The sequence below is a fragment of the Helianthus annuus genome, chromosome 6, assembly GCF_002127325.2.
Source record: "Helianthus annuus cultivar XRQ/B chromosome 6, HanXRQr2.0-SUNRISE, whole genome shotgun sequence".
Taxonomy (NCBI): Eukaryota; Viridiplantae; Streptophyta; class Magnoliopsida; order Asterales; family Asteraceae; genus Helianthus; species Helianthus annuus.
Genome location: NC_035438.2, coordinates 26,241,930 through 26,260,672, shown reverse-complemented (window position 1 = coordinate 26,260,672; position 18,743 = coordinate 26,241,930). Strand labels below are relative to the sequence as shown.

General features: G+C 38.3%; 1 protein-coding gene across 1 annotated transcript; it reads left to right on the top strand.

The window, feature by feature from the left end:
• The first annotated feature begins 2,708 nt into the window (after positions 1-2,708).
• LOC110865032 (delta(12) fatty acid desaturase DES8.11) lies at positions 2,709-4,265 on the top strand. Its single transcript, XM_022114228.2, has 2 exons — positions 2,709-2,797; positions 2,902-4,265. The coding sequence occupies exon 2, from the start codon at positions 2,911-2,913 to the stop codon at positions 4,048-4,050; it is 1,140 nt and encodes a 379-aa protein (XP_021969920.1). The 5' UTR covers positions 2,709-2,797; positions 2,902-2,910; the 3' UTR covers positions 4,051-4,265.
• Positions 4,266-18,743: the final 14,478 nt, after the last annotated feature.

The following is an 18,743-nucleotide window of genomic DNA, read 5'->3' as shown; positions in this document are numbered from 1 at the left end:
TATTTTGGCCGTTTGTGGTGGTGTTGGGGTTGGGGTTGTGGTTGTGGTTGTTGTTTTTGGTGTTGGGGTTTGACGGTGGTGGGGATTGATGGTTGGTGGTGGTGGGATTAACGGTGGGTGGTGGTGGTGGTGGTGGTGGGTCGGCTGTGGTGGTGGTGGTGGTGGTGGGTCGGGTGGGGTGGTGGTGGTGGTGGGTCGGCTGTGGTGGTGGGGGGTCAGTTGGGGTGGTGGTGGTGGGTCGGTTGTGGTGGTGGGTCGGCTAGGGTGGTGGTGGTGGTGGGTCGGCTGTGGTAATGGTGGTGGATCGGCTGTGGTGGTGGTGGTGGTGGGTCGGCTGTGGTGGTGGTGGTGGGTTGGCTGCGGTGGTGGTGGTGGGTCGAATATGGTGGTGGTGGTGGTGGGTCGGCTGTGGAGATAGATGAGGCAGTTAAGGGTGGTGGTGGGCTATGGTGGTGCCGTGGTGGGTGATGGTTATGGTGGTGCTTGAATTTGTTTTTTTTTTTTTTTTTTACAATATATTTTCAAATACCAAGTCTAATGCTAAATTGTATTTTTTATTAACAAGATATCGAAAGTTGGTGTTTTGACGGTGGTGATAGCGTAATCCTTATGGAGAAACTACGTTCGTATTTCAGATTCATGCACTAGAACGCCGATCTAGGATTACGTGTTATCGGAGTAGCCTGTGGCGTCGTCAGCTCCCAGTGACGCTAGCCAACGCGGTCCGCCCTGTAGCATGTCCTTCCAAGAGAGACGTTCATTTGTGTTCTCATGAGCCTTCCACCAACGGGAAGGCCACTGCACTCACCATCCTGTGGGGACGCGGAAGACTAGACGATGGTTGATAAAGGAAATCCCGACTCCACTGCTCCTACCTCCTGATCCCTTGTGCCATTGAAATGTGGTAGATGTGAAGCAGAAACCCCGTTGGAAGGTAGGGTTCGGTATGTAATTTCAAGACAGCCGCCCTGTCTTTAAATTGTGTATGCTACACCCATCGTTTTCCTTTGCAAGAATTCAAGAATATGTAACAATTAGCGATTTAGGGTTTAGGATTTAGGGTTTAGTCGTTACATTTTTTATGAAAGTTATTTGTCTTGTGTATTAATATAAAACGATGTTCAATTACATTTTGAATTACGTTTCTTGTTGCGTTATGGTTAATAAACGACAAGTGAGAAAAATTAAAGATATAAAAATTTGACATTTTATAATATACACAATGCGTTATGGTTAATAAATGACAAGTGAAAAACAATTAAACACATAATAATAATTGATAAATAAAAAAAATTGACATTTAATAAAATGTTATAATATACCCATTTAATAATTTGACATTTAAAAGTTTGACAATTAAAGACATAATAATACTCATTTAGTAATATTAAATAATACTCATTTAATAAAAATGTGACATTTAAAAAATTTGACAATTAAAGACATAATAATAATAATTCATAAATAAAAAACTTTATTATAATATATACAATTCATTTTATAAAAAAATTGACATTTAATAATACTTATAAAAATTTGACATTTTATAATATACACAATTCACCTAATAAAAATATGAATTTTTAATAATAATACTTAATAAAAAAACATATGCACTTTTTTTTATTAAAAATATACACAATTCATTTCATAAAAATATGAAGTTTTATAATACTAACACAATTTTTTATAACAACATTTTATAAAAAAAAAATTATTAATAATCTCAACTATTCGTTGTTGGCCACCAACAGTCCCAACTTCAAAAATAACCATTGGCAGTCCCAACTATTGATATATTGACCACCAATGGACCCTGACTAACAGAACCCTAACGTCGTTAGTCTTTGATCGCCGGAAAACCTTTTTGGCCAGAAAAATGTTTCTAAAGGTCCGATCTAAGGTTACAAAGAGGTTTGAGACGAAAATGTTAAGTTTTCGGCCAAAAAGTTGAATTTTCTAGCCAAAAGTAGTTTTCCGGCGAAAAAAGGAGTTTTCCGACGACATCAACTATTGGGGCTTTTACTAGAAAAGGTTCCTAAAGGTCTGTAATAAAGTTACAAAGAGGTTTGGGACGAAAATGTTGAGTTTTCCGGTCAAAAACATTTTTCCGGCAACCGAAGACTAACGACGTTAGGGTTCTGTCAGTCAAGGTCCACTGGAGGCCAATATGTTAACAGTTGGGACTGCCAGTGGTTATTTTTGAAGTTGTGACTGTTGTCGGCCAACGACGAATAGTTGAGATTATTAAAATCCAATATTTCTAAAATATTTCACAACTTTCCCATACAAAAACCCAATCAACTAAAATAAAGTTCCATATATACATCTCAATCATTGGATAATCATTGGCTGACACCCAATGATTGGCATTAATTAGATGGTAGGGACCATTTTCAAACGTATAGATCTATGAGAGGCGTATGGGGGATCATTTTTAGGCGTATTGGGCAATGAGGGGTGTATAGGGTTTGGGGATGTGTGGATACCCTGTCCATTTATAATTTGGTTTCTATTGATCTCAACCATTAGATCAAAAATCTAATGGTTTAAAACACCTCTTACACTTCTCACACTTTAAACACTTTGTATACTATCCCTACCCTATTTTCAGGTTAGTTAAAGGGAAATTAAGCTAACGACCTTCTTTTTGTCTTGTCCAATCTATTAGTACAGATCATAAACAAATGAAAGCAGCACACCAGCACCAAACCTCGACCACAACTATAAAGCCGCAACATAGCTTCTGAAGTTTCAACACAGCACATCAATCACAAGCTAAAAACTCTTCCCAGAGGTAGAGATCTATATGGTCATAGTTAGATAAATTATATGTATATAGTAATAGTTACACATGTAGAGATTTTGTTGCACTTAAACTAATAGAAATCTTTTTCGCAGGTTGTAACAATGGGGGCTGGTGGACGAATGAATGTTGCAGCCGACGATAAACCCCTCGCCCACAAACGTGTACCGGTCTCAAAACCTCCGTTCGAACTTAGTGATCTAAAAAAAGCAATACCACCACACTGTTGGGAACGTTCTCTTGTGCGCTCATTCGCAGCCGTTTTTCGTGATTTTATCATCATTGGTGCCTTATACTATCTAGCAGACACTTTCATTCCCATGCTTCCTAAACCTTTAGCATATGTAGCATGGCCTGTTTATTGGTTTTTCCAAGGTGCTTATCTTATGGGTTTGTGGGTCATCGGTCACGAATGCGGCCATCATGGATTTAGCGACTATCCATGGCTCAATGACACCATCGGGTTCATCGTTCACTCCTTGATCCTCACTCCGTACTTTGGCTTCAAATACAGCCACCGTACCCACCATGCCAACACCAACTCCATTGAATACGACGAGGTTTGGATCCCCAAACGCAAGTCCGATAAATTGTACTCCGAAATTCTCAACAACCCAACCGGTGCATTTCTTGTATTTGTGTTCAAGATCGTTCTTGGCTTTCCTTTGTACTTTGTGTTCAATCTTTATGGCAGGAAATACGAGAAGGGAATCACGAGCCACTTTTACCCGTATAGTCCTATCTTCAACGACAGCGAGCGCTTTCAGATTTTCCTCACCGATCTTGGAGTTTTCGCCACTTGTTATGCCGTTTATCGCGCTGCTGTAATCATGGGCACACAATGGGTGATTAACATCTATGGAATGCCTATTCTTTTCATGAGCGGTTTCTTCATCTTACTCACATATCTACACCATACCCACCCTGCTATCCCTCACTACGACTCAACCGAGTGGGACTGGCTTCGAGGGGCTTTAGCCACCGTCGACCGCAACTTTGGATTCTTGAACCATGCTTTCCATGATGTCACTCGAACCCACACCGTTCACCATCTTTTCCCAACAATTCCACATTACAATACTTTTGAGGCTAGGGAGGCAGTGAAGCCTATCTTGGGTGAATACTATAAGTACGACGATACACCTATTCTAGAGGCTGTTTGGAGGGAGACAAAGGACTGCATCTTTATCGAACCCGATGTAGTTGATGGAGAGAAAAAGGGTATCTACTGGTTTCACAAATAGGGAGTATGATATCGTTGCTTATGTCTGTTGTCTTTTAATATATAATAATAAGTGCTGTAATATTGGGGTAGCGATCTGTGGTATGTTTGTAAGTACCCAGTGTTTGATGTGCTTCTCTTGTTGTGTATCAATGTTTCTTGAATGGTAGTCAAAAAGACTTCAAGAGTTCGATTAAAATGTTTGAATCATCAATGGATATATCGTTATTATGTGAAGATATATATGTAGATAATGTGCATTAGTTGTTGTGGCCCAAAATTATTAACCAAACAAACAAACAAAAATAGTTTCCGTTTCATGTATGATTAATGTTAAGAGAAGTAAGGTGGTTCATGGTCGTGTCTATTAATTCGGTAAGGCAATAAACAAAAACAAATGAACGAGCATGCTCATGGGCGTTTGTTAGTAAAACATGTTCATGCTAAAATAAAATGAGCACAAAAAGACCAAAAGGATTGGAAAAATGAATAAAACACGGTGTTGGTTAATAATATTTCTTGTTTGTTGAATAATTGAAAAGCATGTTTTATATATAAATCAAAGATTACACCATAAAACTGTTGATGCACTTTTGTGTGGATGTAGCTCGACTCAGTTCGTTGCGCGGTGCGGTTCAGTTCGAGACCGAAGTCGAGGACATTCCTCCATCGGTTCGACTCGACGAACAAGCTACGAATGACGAAGACAGGAGAACGAAATAGTTGGTGAATTACGTCATCATGACATCACTGTGACAACAGCTTAATAGTTTGATTATTTAGTATTTGAATATTTTGTAATAAGCTTAGCATATTGGTTGGGGAGCTAATTATTGTAATGGGCTTGGAGAATGGCGTAGCCAAGTTGGAAGCCCAATTGACAGACATGTGGTATATAAACATGTTTTGTGATTAGGGTTGGTGAATTCTAGAGAGAGAAAACGTGTAGAGAGCGAGAGGAATTCGTAGGGTTTGAGAACAAGATCACAAAGAGAGGCTGTGAGGTTGTGTGAGTCTTGAATTGATTGTAAAACTGCAAGTTTGGATAATCAATAGAAAACTGTTTAATTTTGAATTATGTTTCTACTATTTTCTGTAACAAACTGATCTAGAGGATTCCGCACTCTAGGTTAGATAGACGATTCTATAAAAGATCCATAGGATTAAGGGACCTACAATTGGTATCAGAGCTTTAGGCCCTTGATTGGCTCCGTTCAGAATTGTGTGCTGCAGAAAAAGGTGGATTTTCGGGTTTTTCTGAAGGCTGGTTCGAAATTTTTTGAAGGCTGAAGAACTAGGGTTTCAGCTTGGTCTGCCAAATTGGGTTGTTTTAGGGTTTTGGCGCTGAGTTTTGGATTGAAAAAAAAAAGACTGTTTTTGGTGTCCAGCTTAATTGTTCTTGAAGATTTTGAAGAAAAACTTGAAGATTCGAAGATTTGTTCTTCGTGTTCTTCATCTGAATCTTCATAAAATTATTGATAAGTTGGTTGTTTGATTTTGCAGGAAAGTGTTAAAAAGATTTTGGAGAATTTGAATAAAATCTTTTCAAATTTGAAAAGATTGGATTTTCAGCTTGTTCCGGCGTATTTGCTGACTGACTTGCTGAACAAGTTGCTCCGGCGTATTTGCTGACGGGCCTGCATATTTGACCAGCATATTTATTAGGACCCGCGTATTTGTGACCAGCTTATTTAAATCCAAAGGCGACTTTGGTAACTGTGATAATAGTCCTCAACGACATTATCACGGTGATCGGCGAATTTGCTAGTCGTCATAATACTGAACTGATATTCCAGCGTATTTAATCAGCGTATTTAATCAGTGTATTTAATCTCGGCGAATTTAGCCAACATAATTGAACTCGGCTAAATTAACTCCCGGCGTAATTAACTTACTAGTGCTTTTGACTCACCTGCGTAATTAACTTCAGCAACATTGGCTAACCAGTGTATTTGTTGGAGTATTTAAAATGGTGGAGTATTTAAAAAAGTGGAGTATTTAGTTGCGTATAGAGTATTTAACGTTTTCGTGAATAAAAATCAATCGGTAAACAATCTGAGCAAACTATTTGCACAGTTAGACTCGGTTGATTTTTAGGACAATGTTGCTGAAATCCCGAAATAGGTTTTGGACATTATATATCATTGGATTCGTAATTTTGAGACGAGTCTAACGGTATAATTTGGTAAAAACAGATTCAGAAATTTTTTAAACGTTTTTAACGGTACGGTTACGGTAAAAACTCGAAAAGGACCAGTAGAGAAGTTAGAATTGGATTTTGACACAGGTTACCAAAATCCATTTAAACTTTTAAGCTGCGTGTTAAACATGGTCATAATTGATAAGGTAAGTGGGACTGTGAATAAACTGCCACAACTGATAAAAGTCTCGCAATATGCTGTGTGGAAGGAGGAGTTTGAGGCATTTGTTCAAAGTGAAGATTCTAGGATGTGGAGCTGTATGATTGATGGGCAGCTCCTACACGTCGTGTTGATGGAAGAGTTATAGTGATTTCTAATGAGAAGATGGATCAATATGAGAAACGGGTGTTTGATGCTGAAAAGCGAGCTTTAGCAGTGATAAAGAAATCCTTACTAGTGGAAATTAGTTATAGTTTCCATAGTTATAGGACTTCTAGAGAGCTGTGGGAGGGTTTAGAAAAACATTATCAGAGTTCATCTAGACAAAGTGTAGGTGCTCGTGTTTCAGATGCCGAAGCAGATGTTGTGGTAGAAGAAAAGAAGGAAGCTGATGAAGAGATTGTTGAGAAGAAGGATGCAGAAGTTTCAAAGTGCTTGAATTGTGTGAATGAACTTACAACAGAGGTGAAGGTAACATCAGAATCTGTAAGTCATACATGTCATAATTGAACTGAAATACAAGGTAAAGTTAACAGGCTGTCGGGGCAAAACGAAATCCTTTTAGCTGAATTCAAAAAGTTAAAAGAGTCAAATGTTCTTTTGATTAACAGAGAGTCAAATTGTTTAAATAAACTCAAATCAAATGAACAAAAAATCTGCAGTTTAACAAGCAAGGTCAATGAACTGTTACATATCATTTATTTGGCTCGTGAAACTGTGAAGGATGAAACTAATGAAATTTCTGAAAAGTGCAGGGAATTGGCCATTGCACAAAACCAAATTGTTGAACTTAATAGAAAGTTAGACAAATTTGGGGTTGGGGATGATGCATGATTGGGCATGGGACTCCAAATAAAGAAGCTTGGCTATGGCATAGAAGATTGGGGCATCCATCCTTCGGTTATTTACATCTTTTATTTCCAAAATTATTTTCATCAAATGAATCTTAATTGTGAAACTTGCATTTTAGCTAAAAGTCATAGACATTCCTATAAACTGAATAACACAAGAGTTGGTCTACCCTTATCTATTATCCACTCTGATATTTGGGACCCGCAGAAATCGTTGGGGGACAAAATTTTCATTTTTTGGTAGTTTTATTGATGATTGCAGTCGCATGCGTGGATCTATTTTTTAAAACACAAATCTAAAGTTTTTGATAAATTTACTATGTTCTATACCTTGGTACAAACACAATTTAAAACCAACATTCAAATTCTTCAACCTGACAATGGAGGAGAGTTTAAAAATTATTCTATGAAACAATTCTGTCAAAATAACAGAATTATTCACCAAACAACTTGCCCACACACCCCTGAGCAAAACGGTACCGTTGAAAGGAAAACTCGCATCCTTTTAGAAATAACCGGAGCTCTTCTTATTGAATCTCGAGCCCCTAATTAATTTTGGCCTGAAGCCATTGCTGCCGCTACTTATTTAATCAATAGACTCCCCACTAAAGCTCTTGATCTAAAGACGCCTTCTTAAAACTCTCTCTGATTTTACCAAAATTCTACCAATCCTCACTCTTCAACCATAGATTTTTGGATGTTTTTTCTTTGTCAACATTCCCAAAATTGTTCAAGGTAAACTTGGCCCATGTGCTGAAAAATGTGTGTTCGTAGGCTATGGTATCGACCAAAAGGGATACTGGTGCTATAGCCTAAGACGATGACATATGTATTCTACCCTAGACTGTAACTTCCTTGAAACCGAATACTAATATACCTCCCAACATAGTGGTCAGGGGGAGTCAGAATATGTTGACACACTAAGTTGGCTTAAATGGGTTCCATTATCACACAAAGCCAATCACAATGTCTGAGATGAGTCATTTGCTTCCTACCAATCCGGTGAACCAATCGTCAGTGCTACTAACGAAGATCGTCCCAGTTCGGTTACCATCGTAAGTAATTCTGACACACATGATAATATTCAAAATGTTGAGTCTCATATTGACACGTCTGACATATTTGATAATCATGAGATGGCTATAGAACAGATTATGCAGGAAGAAAACGGGGAACCGATACAAAAAGAACATCGTGTGACTACACAAGAAGAAACTACCAAAAGATATATTTTACCTCCAAGAGTCAATAGAGGGGTTCCACCAAAACGGTACTCTCGAGAAAAGGAAACAAGTTCTACCAGATATCCCATGGCGAACATCGCCAAAGGCAACTTGTCTAGAGAAGCCAAGGCCTTTGCTTCCTCCTTGTATGATAGCCTTGGAGTAAAAAAACTGGAAGGATGTTATGGAAACAAAGATGAAGGCACTTGTAAAGAACGGTACATGGGAAAAGTGTGTCCTTCCCCAAGGAAAGAAACTAGTGGGCTGTCATTGGGTCTTTACTGTTGATGCATAATGTCTATCGCCTGTGTCATCAGTCTAGGACGTGTCAAATACGTGTAATAGGGTTACATGTTAAGTTTTATGTGTTTTATGTCCAGTTTGCACGAACTGAGATTTATGTATCAGGTCGCACGAACTGGGAGATGTCCAGTTCATGCGAACTGGGTTGTTGTCTTTGTGAGAACTGGTGTGTCTATAAATAGGCTGTTTTTTTTTATTTTGTAATTTTCCAGAGAATCTGCCACGAAGTGCTGTCAAAATTCTCTCCGTACGAAAACGTTTAATATCAATGGAAAACCTGTTTAAAGTGTATTTCTCTGCTTCTACTCCTATTCTAACACCGATTCAAGGTTTCTAGTTTGTTTCCGCTATTCTAGAGATATAGATTTGACTCAGATCGACTCGTTTTGGACGATTCACGATCCTACAAGTGGTATCAGAGCTCAGGATGAGTCAAATCGGTTGATATCAATGTTTTGAACGGTTTAGAACCTCAAACTTCTACTCTTTCTTGGATTTTTGGACGGATTCACTGACAAAATGGACTGAATTTTGGATATAACATGTAAAACACTATTTTAAACAATCCTTCAAAGTTACAGACTGTAATTCGAACTAAAACTGATCCAAAAGTGTCAAAAACATCAGATCGTGTGAAAATGTTGCTCAGTTCGTGTGAATTGTGCCAGGTTGTTTGAAAAGTTGTCAAATCGTTTGAAAATTTTATCCAGCTCGCACGAGTTGGATCAGGTCGCTTGAAACTTTCAAACAGTCTGATCACCTCGCACGACTTGGGTGACACCTCGCACGAAGTGAGTACCAGATCGTGTGAAATTGTTCACTTCGCACGAATTGAAATTTTTAACCAGTTGTTGTCACTTCGCACGGATTGGACAATCCATGTCGCTTGAAATTATCCTGATCGTGTGAAACACTTCAGTTCATTTGAAAGTCCAGTCCGTTTGAAAATCCAGATCGTGTAAAAGTCAGTTCGCTTGAAAGTCTGATTTTTTCAAAACTTAAAATTTTTTCTGAAACATTTGTCAAAGTATAAAAATGGACAATCAAGTGTTTTACAATGCATTTTTTGGAGATGGTATGCCGGCTCAAACTCCAGCAAGTATAACTCAGAATATGAATATGGAGAACGAGTTAGGAACCATGCAAAAACCACCGAAACTGCTCAACATTGAAGATTATTCGGGGTGGCAGGATAGATTTCGCACTTGGGTACAGGCGAATCATCTCGAATGCTGGCTGAAAGTTGAAACGAGATATGTTATTCCTAAGAATGATGCTGGTATTCCGGAAACAATTAACTCGTTAACTCTGGATTAACAAGAACATTTTAAAGCTGAGAAGAAGATGGTCAGTATATTACAACAGGAAATTAAGGAAGATATTTTGGTACTGTTACAGCATCAGAATGACGCGCGATCTATTTGGAATGCTCTTAAACTGAAATTTCTTGGTAGTGCAGCAATGATCAAAAACAAAAAGGCACTAATGAAAAAAGAATTCGACATTTTTACTGCTATCAGTGGAGAATCAACGAAAGAGTTGATTGAGAGATACTGTCACTTGGTAGTAGAGATGAAGCATTTGGGTATAGATAAAACAGACGAAGAGTTGGTTGATAAGTTGGCTGACGCATTACCACAAGAAGTGTGGGGTACATTCTCGTTGGTCTTGAAGAACAACTTGGAATACGTTGGATTCAATTTGAATACATTTATTGAGAGACTTGAAGGTCAAGAGCTTGAAATGCGGAAGATGAGTAAAATGAAATCTGCAAACGTACAGCAAGATGTTCAGCTTTATTACAAAGGAAGCTTATCTGCCACATCTACTCCAAGTCCAAAGATTCAAATGGCATTCAGTGCAGATTCTTCATCAGGAGTACCTCAAAGTTCTTCATCGGGAAACAATTTTTCACCTTTTTCAAGTTACGAACCAAATCCTAAGGTTCAGAGTTCTCAAAAACAGGTTTCTTCTCAAAGTTCTTCAGGGTCAAACAATCAGAGTTATAGTCATGGGATACTGTGCAATATCGCTGTTAACGTCAAGAACGGTCAAGATTTTACAGAGACAATAGCAAAGCAGCATATAGCACTTCTAGGTTCTGTGCTTGAGTCTTACGAGAGTCTAGTGGCCGGACGAATTGGTAACCCAGACATGACAAAAGAAGATTACGATCAAATTGATCCCGAGGAACTAGAACTCATCGACATAAAATGGAGTATGGCGAGTCTTGTGAGAAGAGCTCAGAGGTTCATGGAAATCACGGGAAGAAATAGTCTTTTAGGTCCTGATTGTAAGCTTGGATTCGACAAATCGAAGGTTACTTGCTTCAAGTGTAAAGAGAAGGGGCACTTCAAGCGTGAGTGTCCGAACAGAGAAGTTAACACCATCAGAATCCATTCGCCAACGATTACTACCGACATGCCATCTATCACAAAAACAGTCAAACACCATTCAATCTAAGACCTCAAATCGAGAACAGTCCATCCAAAGAAAAAGCTTTTTTGGTGAATCAAGATGATGAAAAGATTCCAGAAGGTTTCAGTTGGGATAAGTATGTTCCAGGAAGTGGTCTTGCAATGATGGCTGAAATTGTTGAAGAGCCAGAATGTGTTTCTGAAGTTGAAGAAGTAAGTGAAGTGATGACTGAAGAAAGTTATGCTGAACTTGAAGAGGCAGCAGCAGCGGTCTATTATTATCAGTCTGAACAGGTGGTTATTGTTAATTCATTTAAATCTATAATGCCAGCTCATGTGTTTGATTCTTTTGCAGGTTTCTTTGGTGAACCGACTACGGGTTTCTGTCCACAGTACGAAGTTGAACAAACTCCGGTTCAAGAGATCATAGATATCTCAAAGGAGTTGAATGAAGAGACTTTGAAAGTAATAGCAGACCAAGCTCTTATGGTCAAGCTGCAAAAGGTAGAACAAACTAAAACACCTTCTGTTAACAATGAGACCAAAGATGCAACTCAAGAGTCAGTGTCAGTTGAAAATGGAAAGTCCGAGTCCGATGACAAATCAAAGTCCGAGTCCGATAGCAAATCAGAAAATGTGAAGTTCGAATCCGGAGAGAAGTCTGAGTCTGAGTCCGAAAAGTTTGGTAAACCTGAAAGTAAAACTGATAAACAAGAAAATGCTTTTGAAAAGGTTGAATCAATTCTTGAAAAGCCATGCGAAAACTGTTTAAAACCATGCATGGATTGTCTTGAAAAAGATAAACAGTTTCAAGAGTTGAAAAAGTTTCACGACAAATTAAAATTTGATTTTAATGATGTTAAAGAAGCATATGACACTCTGTCATGATCAATCAAAATGATTCAAACTGAGAGTTTAGAAAATGATAAAGCTACTAATTTGCTTAAAGCTACGGTCATGGATAAGCAAATGTCGATTAACATGCATCTGGACACAATCGCATCTCTAAAGAAGGAACTTGAACTGATGCGCATTGAGACAGAAAGAGTTGACAAAAAGTTGATCAGTTATCTTTCATCGTCATATGTGATTGATCAGATCGTTCCTCAACAACCTGATGCTAAACCAGCTTTCAACAATGTTCCACCCCCAATGTGGAATCATTATACTCAGAAATATCCAGACGGAGTGGAAAAGGCATTGAATCTCAAATTGAGAACAGAAGAGAATGAATTACCGGAAAGCATAGATGTTACATTCTCTCCATCTGACACCGACAATGAGTCACAACTAGTTAAAACAGTTGTAGACAAAGTGTTGGATGAAGAAAGTGATAACACTGATTTCGAAACGGTTAAAACTCATTTGGAGAATTCCAGTTCAGATTCTGAAGATTACGGAAACTTTCTTGATAAGTTTATACCAAAATCAGATAAAGTTTTGGATGACGATTCGATTATTGTGGTTTACACGATGACCGGAACTGACAAACTGTATACTGATTTTGAGTACCCGATTCAGAATGCAAAACTGGAAAATGTTGAAAAAGTGTTTAAACTCGTGGAAATTGATCTTTCAGAAGTAAACAACAACTCATTTCTTTCAAAACCGAAAAAATCTTTTGTGAAACAACAACCTTCAAACAACCCGGGAAAGAAGAATGAATGGGCGGGTAAAAATGGTAATGTTTACAAAAAGAAAGGTGTTGGTTTTGAGAAGAAAATGGCTAAGAAAGAAGTCAAGCCAAAAGAAAAATTGAGTGAAGTATTTGTCGCTGGTAATAACACAGAAGTCGAAAAAGATTATATCTTTAGTAAACAAGCAGTTGACGACTTCATTGCGGCCAAAAAGATAAGAGATGAGACCAACAGATCCATTTTTGTTGAATATGACAACTGAATCTGTTATCGGTGCAATGAAATCGGTCACATGGCAAAACAATGTGTTAAAAAGATAAAACCAGTTTTCCAAAAACCGAAACCAAAAGTTTCAAAAGATGTTAAGGGAAAATCACCTATGGTATCCCCTGTACGTATTCTGAAACGCGGTGAAACTTTGAAGTCAGAAGATAAACCAAAATCAACTTTTGAAGTTGGTGAATCTTCAAAATCACAAAAGATTTCAAAGATTTATCCAAAATTGAAGACTTCTCAAAGTCAAACATGGGTGATGAAACCTAAACATTCTTGTGATGAAAAGAAAATTGAAAAGGTTTTGAAATCTGAATCAAAAATCTGTGCAACCACCAATGAGAAAAGTGAATTCGAGTTAGAAAAGTTGATTAAAGAATTCCCACCTATGAAGGATGGAGTTCTAAAATCAAAACCCAAAACTGATGTTCCAAATGTCGTGTTTAACATTCCAAAAGTAGACAAAGGAACTCATGAGATTGTGTTTGGTAGTGTATCAAATGTTGAAAAATCTTGGGCATCATTGTTTAAGTAAATTTTTTTTGATGTGTGCAGGGGCTTCCGAGGTCAATCATTTCAAAGTGGATAATGGATAGCGACGCCTCACGGCACATGACAGGGATGTTAGCACTGCTATATGACGTCAAATCAATCAATGGAAGATATGTCAGGTTTGCTGGAACTCAAGGTGGAAGAATTGTTGGAGAAGGAATTCTTACAAACGGGGTTGTATCTTTTGAAAAAGTGAACTACATTGCTGAGTTGGAAGACAATCTGTTGAGCATCTCTCAGATTTGTGACAAGTTATTCACTGTTCATTTCACTAAAGATGAATGCCTGATTCTTAAACCAGGGTTTAAGATACCTGAAGAAATGATGTTGATGCGCGTTCCTCGTGAAAATGATCACTATATACTAGACATGAGTGTTGCAACAACGACAGATTGGGTTCAAATTCAAATCTAATCAAATTCTTATGCTTATGTAGGTGTTCAGAGGTCAATTCAAGTTCAGCATGAATAACGGAACAGCTTGGCACATGAGGAGAAAATCCTGTGTCTGTGGTTTAAAACAGGAAGTGATTGGTTTAAATTGTTAAATTTTGAAATTTAAAAGGAATACGCCGAAACCCTCACGGCTGAACAAACACATGATAAAACAGGACTGAAAAATGGTTTCAAAACGTTATAATCAAGTGGTTTGTAAATCATGGGGGTGAATGTGAGATATATAGAGAATGTGAAGCCGAGGAGGACGGCGATCAGAAGTGATCTGCATCTTGTTGTCATGTTTTCTGTACAGTTTCTTTACTGCTTTTGATAAAACCAAAAACACAAAAATATGTTTTTGATTTTAGGGGGAGAAAGTTTATAGAAAATACAAAAACATGATAAAATTTCAAAAATGCAAAAACATTGAAAAAACAAAAATGAGTTTTGTTGTGAAAAAGAGGAAATGATAGTACATCAGTGGACTATCACAACATGCTAAAGATTTGGAAAGTCAAAATGATTTTAAACAAGTCTCACTGATGATGTGTCAGTAGACTTCACACAATTAGTAGATTGTATTCGAGATATAAACATAAATATCAATGCTTGCTTATCTCATGGGGAATATCTCTCGGATATATGGGTAACCCTCGAAATCTTGTTTGAGAGATTGTCTGATTCTGGGATACTAGGTCTTTATACTGTTTGATATCTGGGGTATTGTACCTGGTCTTCTGATATTGCGGAAGCAATGTCCTGGACCTCGTATAATACTTTACGCGCTTTTAAAGCATACCCTCAGCATAAAAATTGAGAAAATATCGAAAGATATAAATCAAGTGTTGTTGAAAAGAAGATCCCTAAGTGGGACACACCTAAAGTCGAGCCTTCATCTCTTTGTCTGAACGGAAGTTCTAACCTGAGCTCTCAAGGTCTCGCATCAACCCGAATACAGATATCAGATTGGTATACTCACCTGTAAGACTGAATCTAGGGAATCTTGATACGGGAGTGTATTCTGAGGTGGGACACGCGAATAAGTTAGTTTCTTAAAACATTAATCCGTATCTCGAATCAATTGAAAATCTGTGTAGAAGTTTAAGTGGACAACAATACTGACAATCAGAAGTAAATTTGTTTAAGATTTAATGATTAATCAAGATAACGTTGTTCGTGATATGTCTCAAAAACTAATATGATCCTCGTACGCAAACTCACAAAAAGATGTTTGTAAATGCGTTTGTACAGTTTCCTGCTTTCTTAAACCCAAAAAGATTTGTTATTTCATCTTATTTTCGACAATAGACGTTGGGGATCTGATGATCAAAGTCCAAATTGTGCTAAACATGTTGGATCATTTGGGTTGGTTAAGAAAAGTTTGTGAAAAGAGTTGGTAACTGCTCAAAATGTTTAAAAGTTCATTAATTTGAACTTAAAATGTTTCAAAATGTTAGCAAGATCAGAATTTGGTCAGTCAAGGTCATTAACTTGAACTTGGCAAGCTAAACAGTTGACCAGGGTTATTAAATTGGACTTGGTTAACTGAGTGTGTTGGTAAAAAGGTTAAAAAGTTAAAAAATTCAAAAATTCAAAATTTTTTTTCTCATAAATGTTTGAGTTTTGCAGAAGAAAGTTCCAGACTATGATCCCGATAGACGAGTCTAAGGGGGAGTATGAAGACGAGCTCAACGCAAGGGGGAGCTTGTAACCGGAAAGCCAGGTGTCGATCCCAAAAGCACGGAAGCTTAACAAAAGGGGGAGCCTGAAGAAATAGTTTCTTAAAGCAGAGAAGAGGAAAGCAGAGCGTGAAGTGAAAGACTGGATTGCTTGAGCTACATGTTTACAAAGGCTAGCTGAAGACGAGCAAAGAGATGCTGAGGAAAAAGAACAGCTTAGGAAAGCGTTGCTGAAAAAGCCAAAGCGTCATGAAGAGAAGTTCAAGTCTTTGTGAAGAAAATTTTTGAAGACAGACTGACTGAAGACTGCGACAATATCCAAGGGGGAGTTTGTTGATGCATAATGTCTATCGCCTGCGTCATCAGTCTAGGTCGTGTCAAATACGTGTAATAGGGTTAAATGTTAAGTTTTATGTGTTTTATGTCCAGTTCGCACGAACTGAGGTTTATGTGTCAGGTCGCACGAACTGGGAGATGTCCAGCTCGTGCGAACTGGGTTGTTGTCTTCGTGCGAACTGGTGTGCCTATAAATAGGTTGTTTGTGTTTTTCATTTGTAATTTTCCAGAGAATCTGCCACGAAGTGCTGTCAGAATTCTCTCCGTACGAAAACGTTTAATATCAATGGAAAACCTGTTTAAAGTGTATTTCTCTGCTTCTACTCCTATTCTAACACCGATTCAAGGTTTCTAGTTTGTTTCCGCCATTCTAGAGATCTAGATTTGACTCAGACCGACTCGTTTTGGACCGACTCGTTTTGGACGATTCTCGATCCTACATTTACAATCAAACACAAACCGGATGGAACCATTGAAAGATATAAAGAACGATTAGTGGCTAAGGGTTATAGTCAAACGTACGGGATTGACACAATCCGTGTACTTTTCTCTATTGCTGCAAATGAAGGATGGCCTTTTCATTAGTTTGATGTTAAGAAAAGAAGAAGTGTACATGGAAGCTCCTCCCGGATTCACGGAAACATTCAGAAATAAGGAGGTATGTCGGTTGAAAAGGATGCTCTACGGGCTTAAGCAGTCTCCTCGAGCCTGGTTTGGCAGATTTACCTTAGCGATGACGGGATATGGCTTCGAACAAAGCAACTCCGATCATACATTATTCCTTAAACGAAGAGGTAAACTTGTAACTTGTTTGATTATATATGTTGATGACATGATCATAACAGGTAATGATGAGGAAGAAATGAAGAAGTTGAAGACAAACTTGTTCAAAGAATTTGAGATGAAGGACTTAGGAGTATTTTCTTGGAATAGAAGTACTAAGGTCTAAACAAGGGATCTTTATATGTCAAAAGAAATACATTCTTGACCTCTAGCTGAGACAGGAATGATCGATTGCAAGCCAGCCGACACCCCAATGATTACTAACCTGAAACTTTATATGAAAAAAGAATCAGAATTGGCGGATAAAGAGAGATACTAACGTTTAGTTGGCAAACTAATATACCTCTCACAGACTCGTCCAGACATTGCATATGCAGTTGGGGTAGTCAGCCAGTTTATGCATCAACCTCAAGTAGCTCACATGGATGCGGTATGGAGGATCTTAAGGTATCTCAAAGGAACCGTCAGCCATGGGCTTCTCTTTCAACCAAACAAACATCTTAAAATCCAAGCATATACAGATGCAGACTAGGCAAGAGACAAAGGAGACCGAAGATCAACATCGGGATATTTTACCTTGGTCGGTGGGAACCTAGTCACATGGAGAAGTAAGAAACAAAAGGTTGTTGCCTTATCAAGCGCCGAGGCCGAATTTCGAGGGATTGCACATGGTCTAGCAGAAGTTCTATGGATACACAAGCTTTTAACTGAAAGAGTAAATTACAAAAATCGTCCTTTATGTATGTCACTTATTACAAACTCTGTCCTTTATCTTCAATAATTATAGAAAACGTACTTTATGTTTACAAACCCTTACATGTTATGTCCTTTAACCCTAACTCAGTTTATTTTAATGGTTAAGTCTGATCAATTGGACCCCACTTGAGGATATCTTAGTCATTTTACCCTAAATATTAAAATAAATAATCATAAAACTAGAAAGATAACAAATACATAAAAAAGATTATACATATACAGACATTTCTACTTCTCTCTCTCTCTCTAACTTCTCTCCCACCACCACCACCTACTCCTACCGTCTCCCACCACCTCCCCCCACCACAACCACCATCCGGCAATCTTTGGCCATCAGCGTCTCCCACTAACTCCGGCAATCTCTGGCCATCACCACCACCATCACTGTGTTTCGGGATTTGATGTTTTCATGGTTAACCGCCGCAAACGAGTGATGACGCAGCCGGGATCTATAAGAAGGATGATATGCCGTTGGTGGTTAAAGATCTAGGGTTTCGTCAGCCGTTTCGGGATAATACGTTTGATTTGGTGTTTTCCGGTGACAGTGGATTCGACAGATCGGAAAAAGTAGGTGAGTTTGCTGCAAAAGTTTGTTAGATGGTTAAACCAGAAGGTTATTTCATTGTTCACACAGCTTCTATACGTATAGCTTCAATTCTTTTATTTCTCTTTTCAATTGTTGTAAATTCATATGGTCGAGACATATAGATGGATTTGGATCTGAAATTCATGAAATTGTGATGAAGAAAGTAAATGGAGTTAATATTAAGAAGAAAGCAGAGCAGGTTTTAAGTGGAAAATGCACTATTTCCGGTTATAAACAAGATTTGGTTAAGAGTTGAGCCTTTGATTTTGGAAAGAGAGGTGGGAGATCGATTCAAAACTGGTTGAGGTTTGTGTTGTTGCTGCTTGGGTTTATGTCCGGCGGTTGGTTATGGGTGGTGATGGCTAGAGTTGCCGAAGATTGCAGGCTCGGTGGTGGTGGTTCGGATGGTTTGTTGTTGCCTGAGTTTTATTCCGGCAGGCGGTTGTGGGTGGTGATGGCCGGAGGTTGCGAGAGATTGCAGGCGAGATGGTGGTGGTTCTGATGGTGGTGTCTAAGGATGGC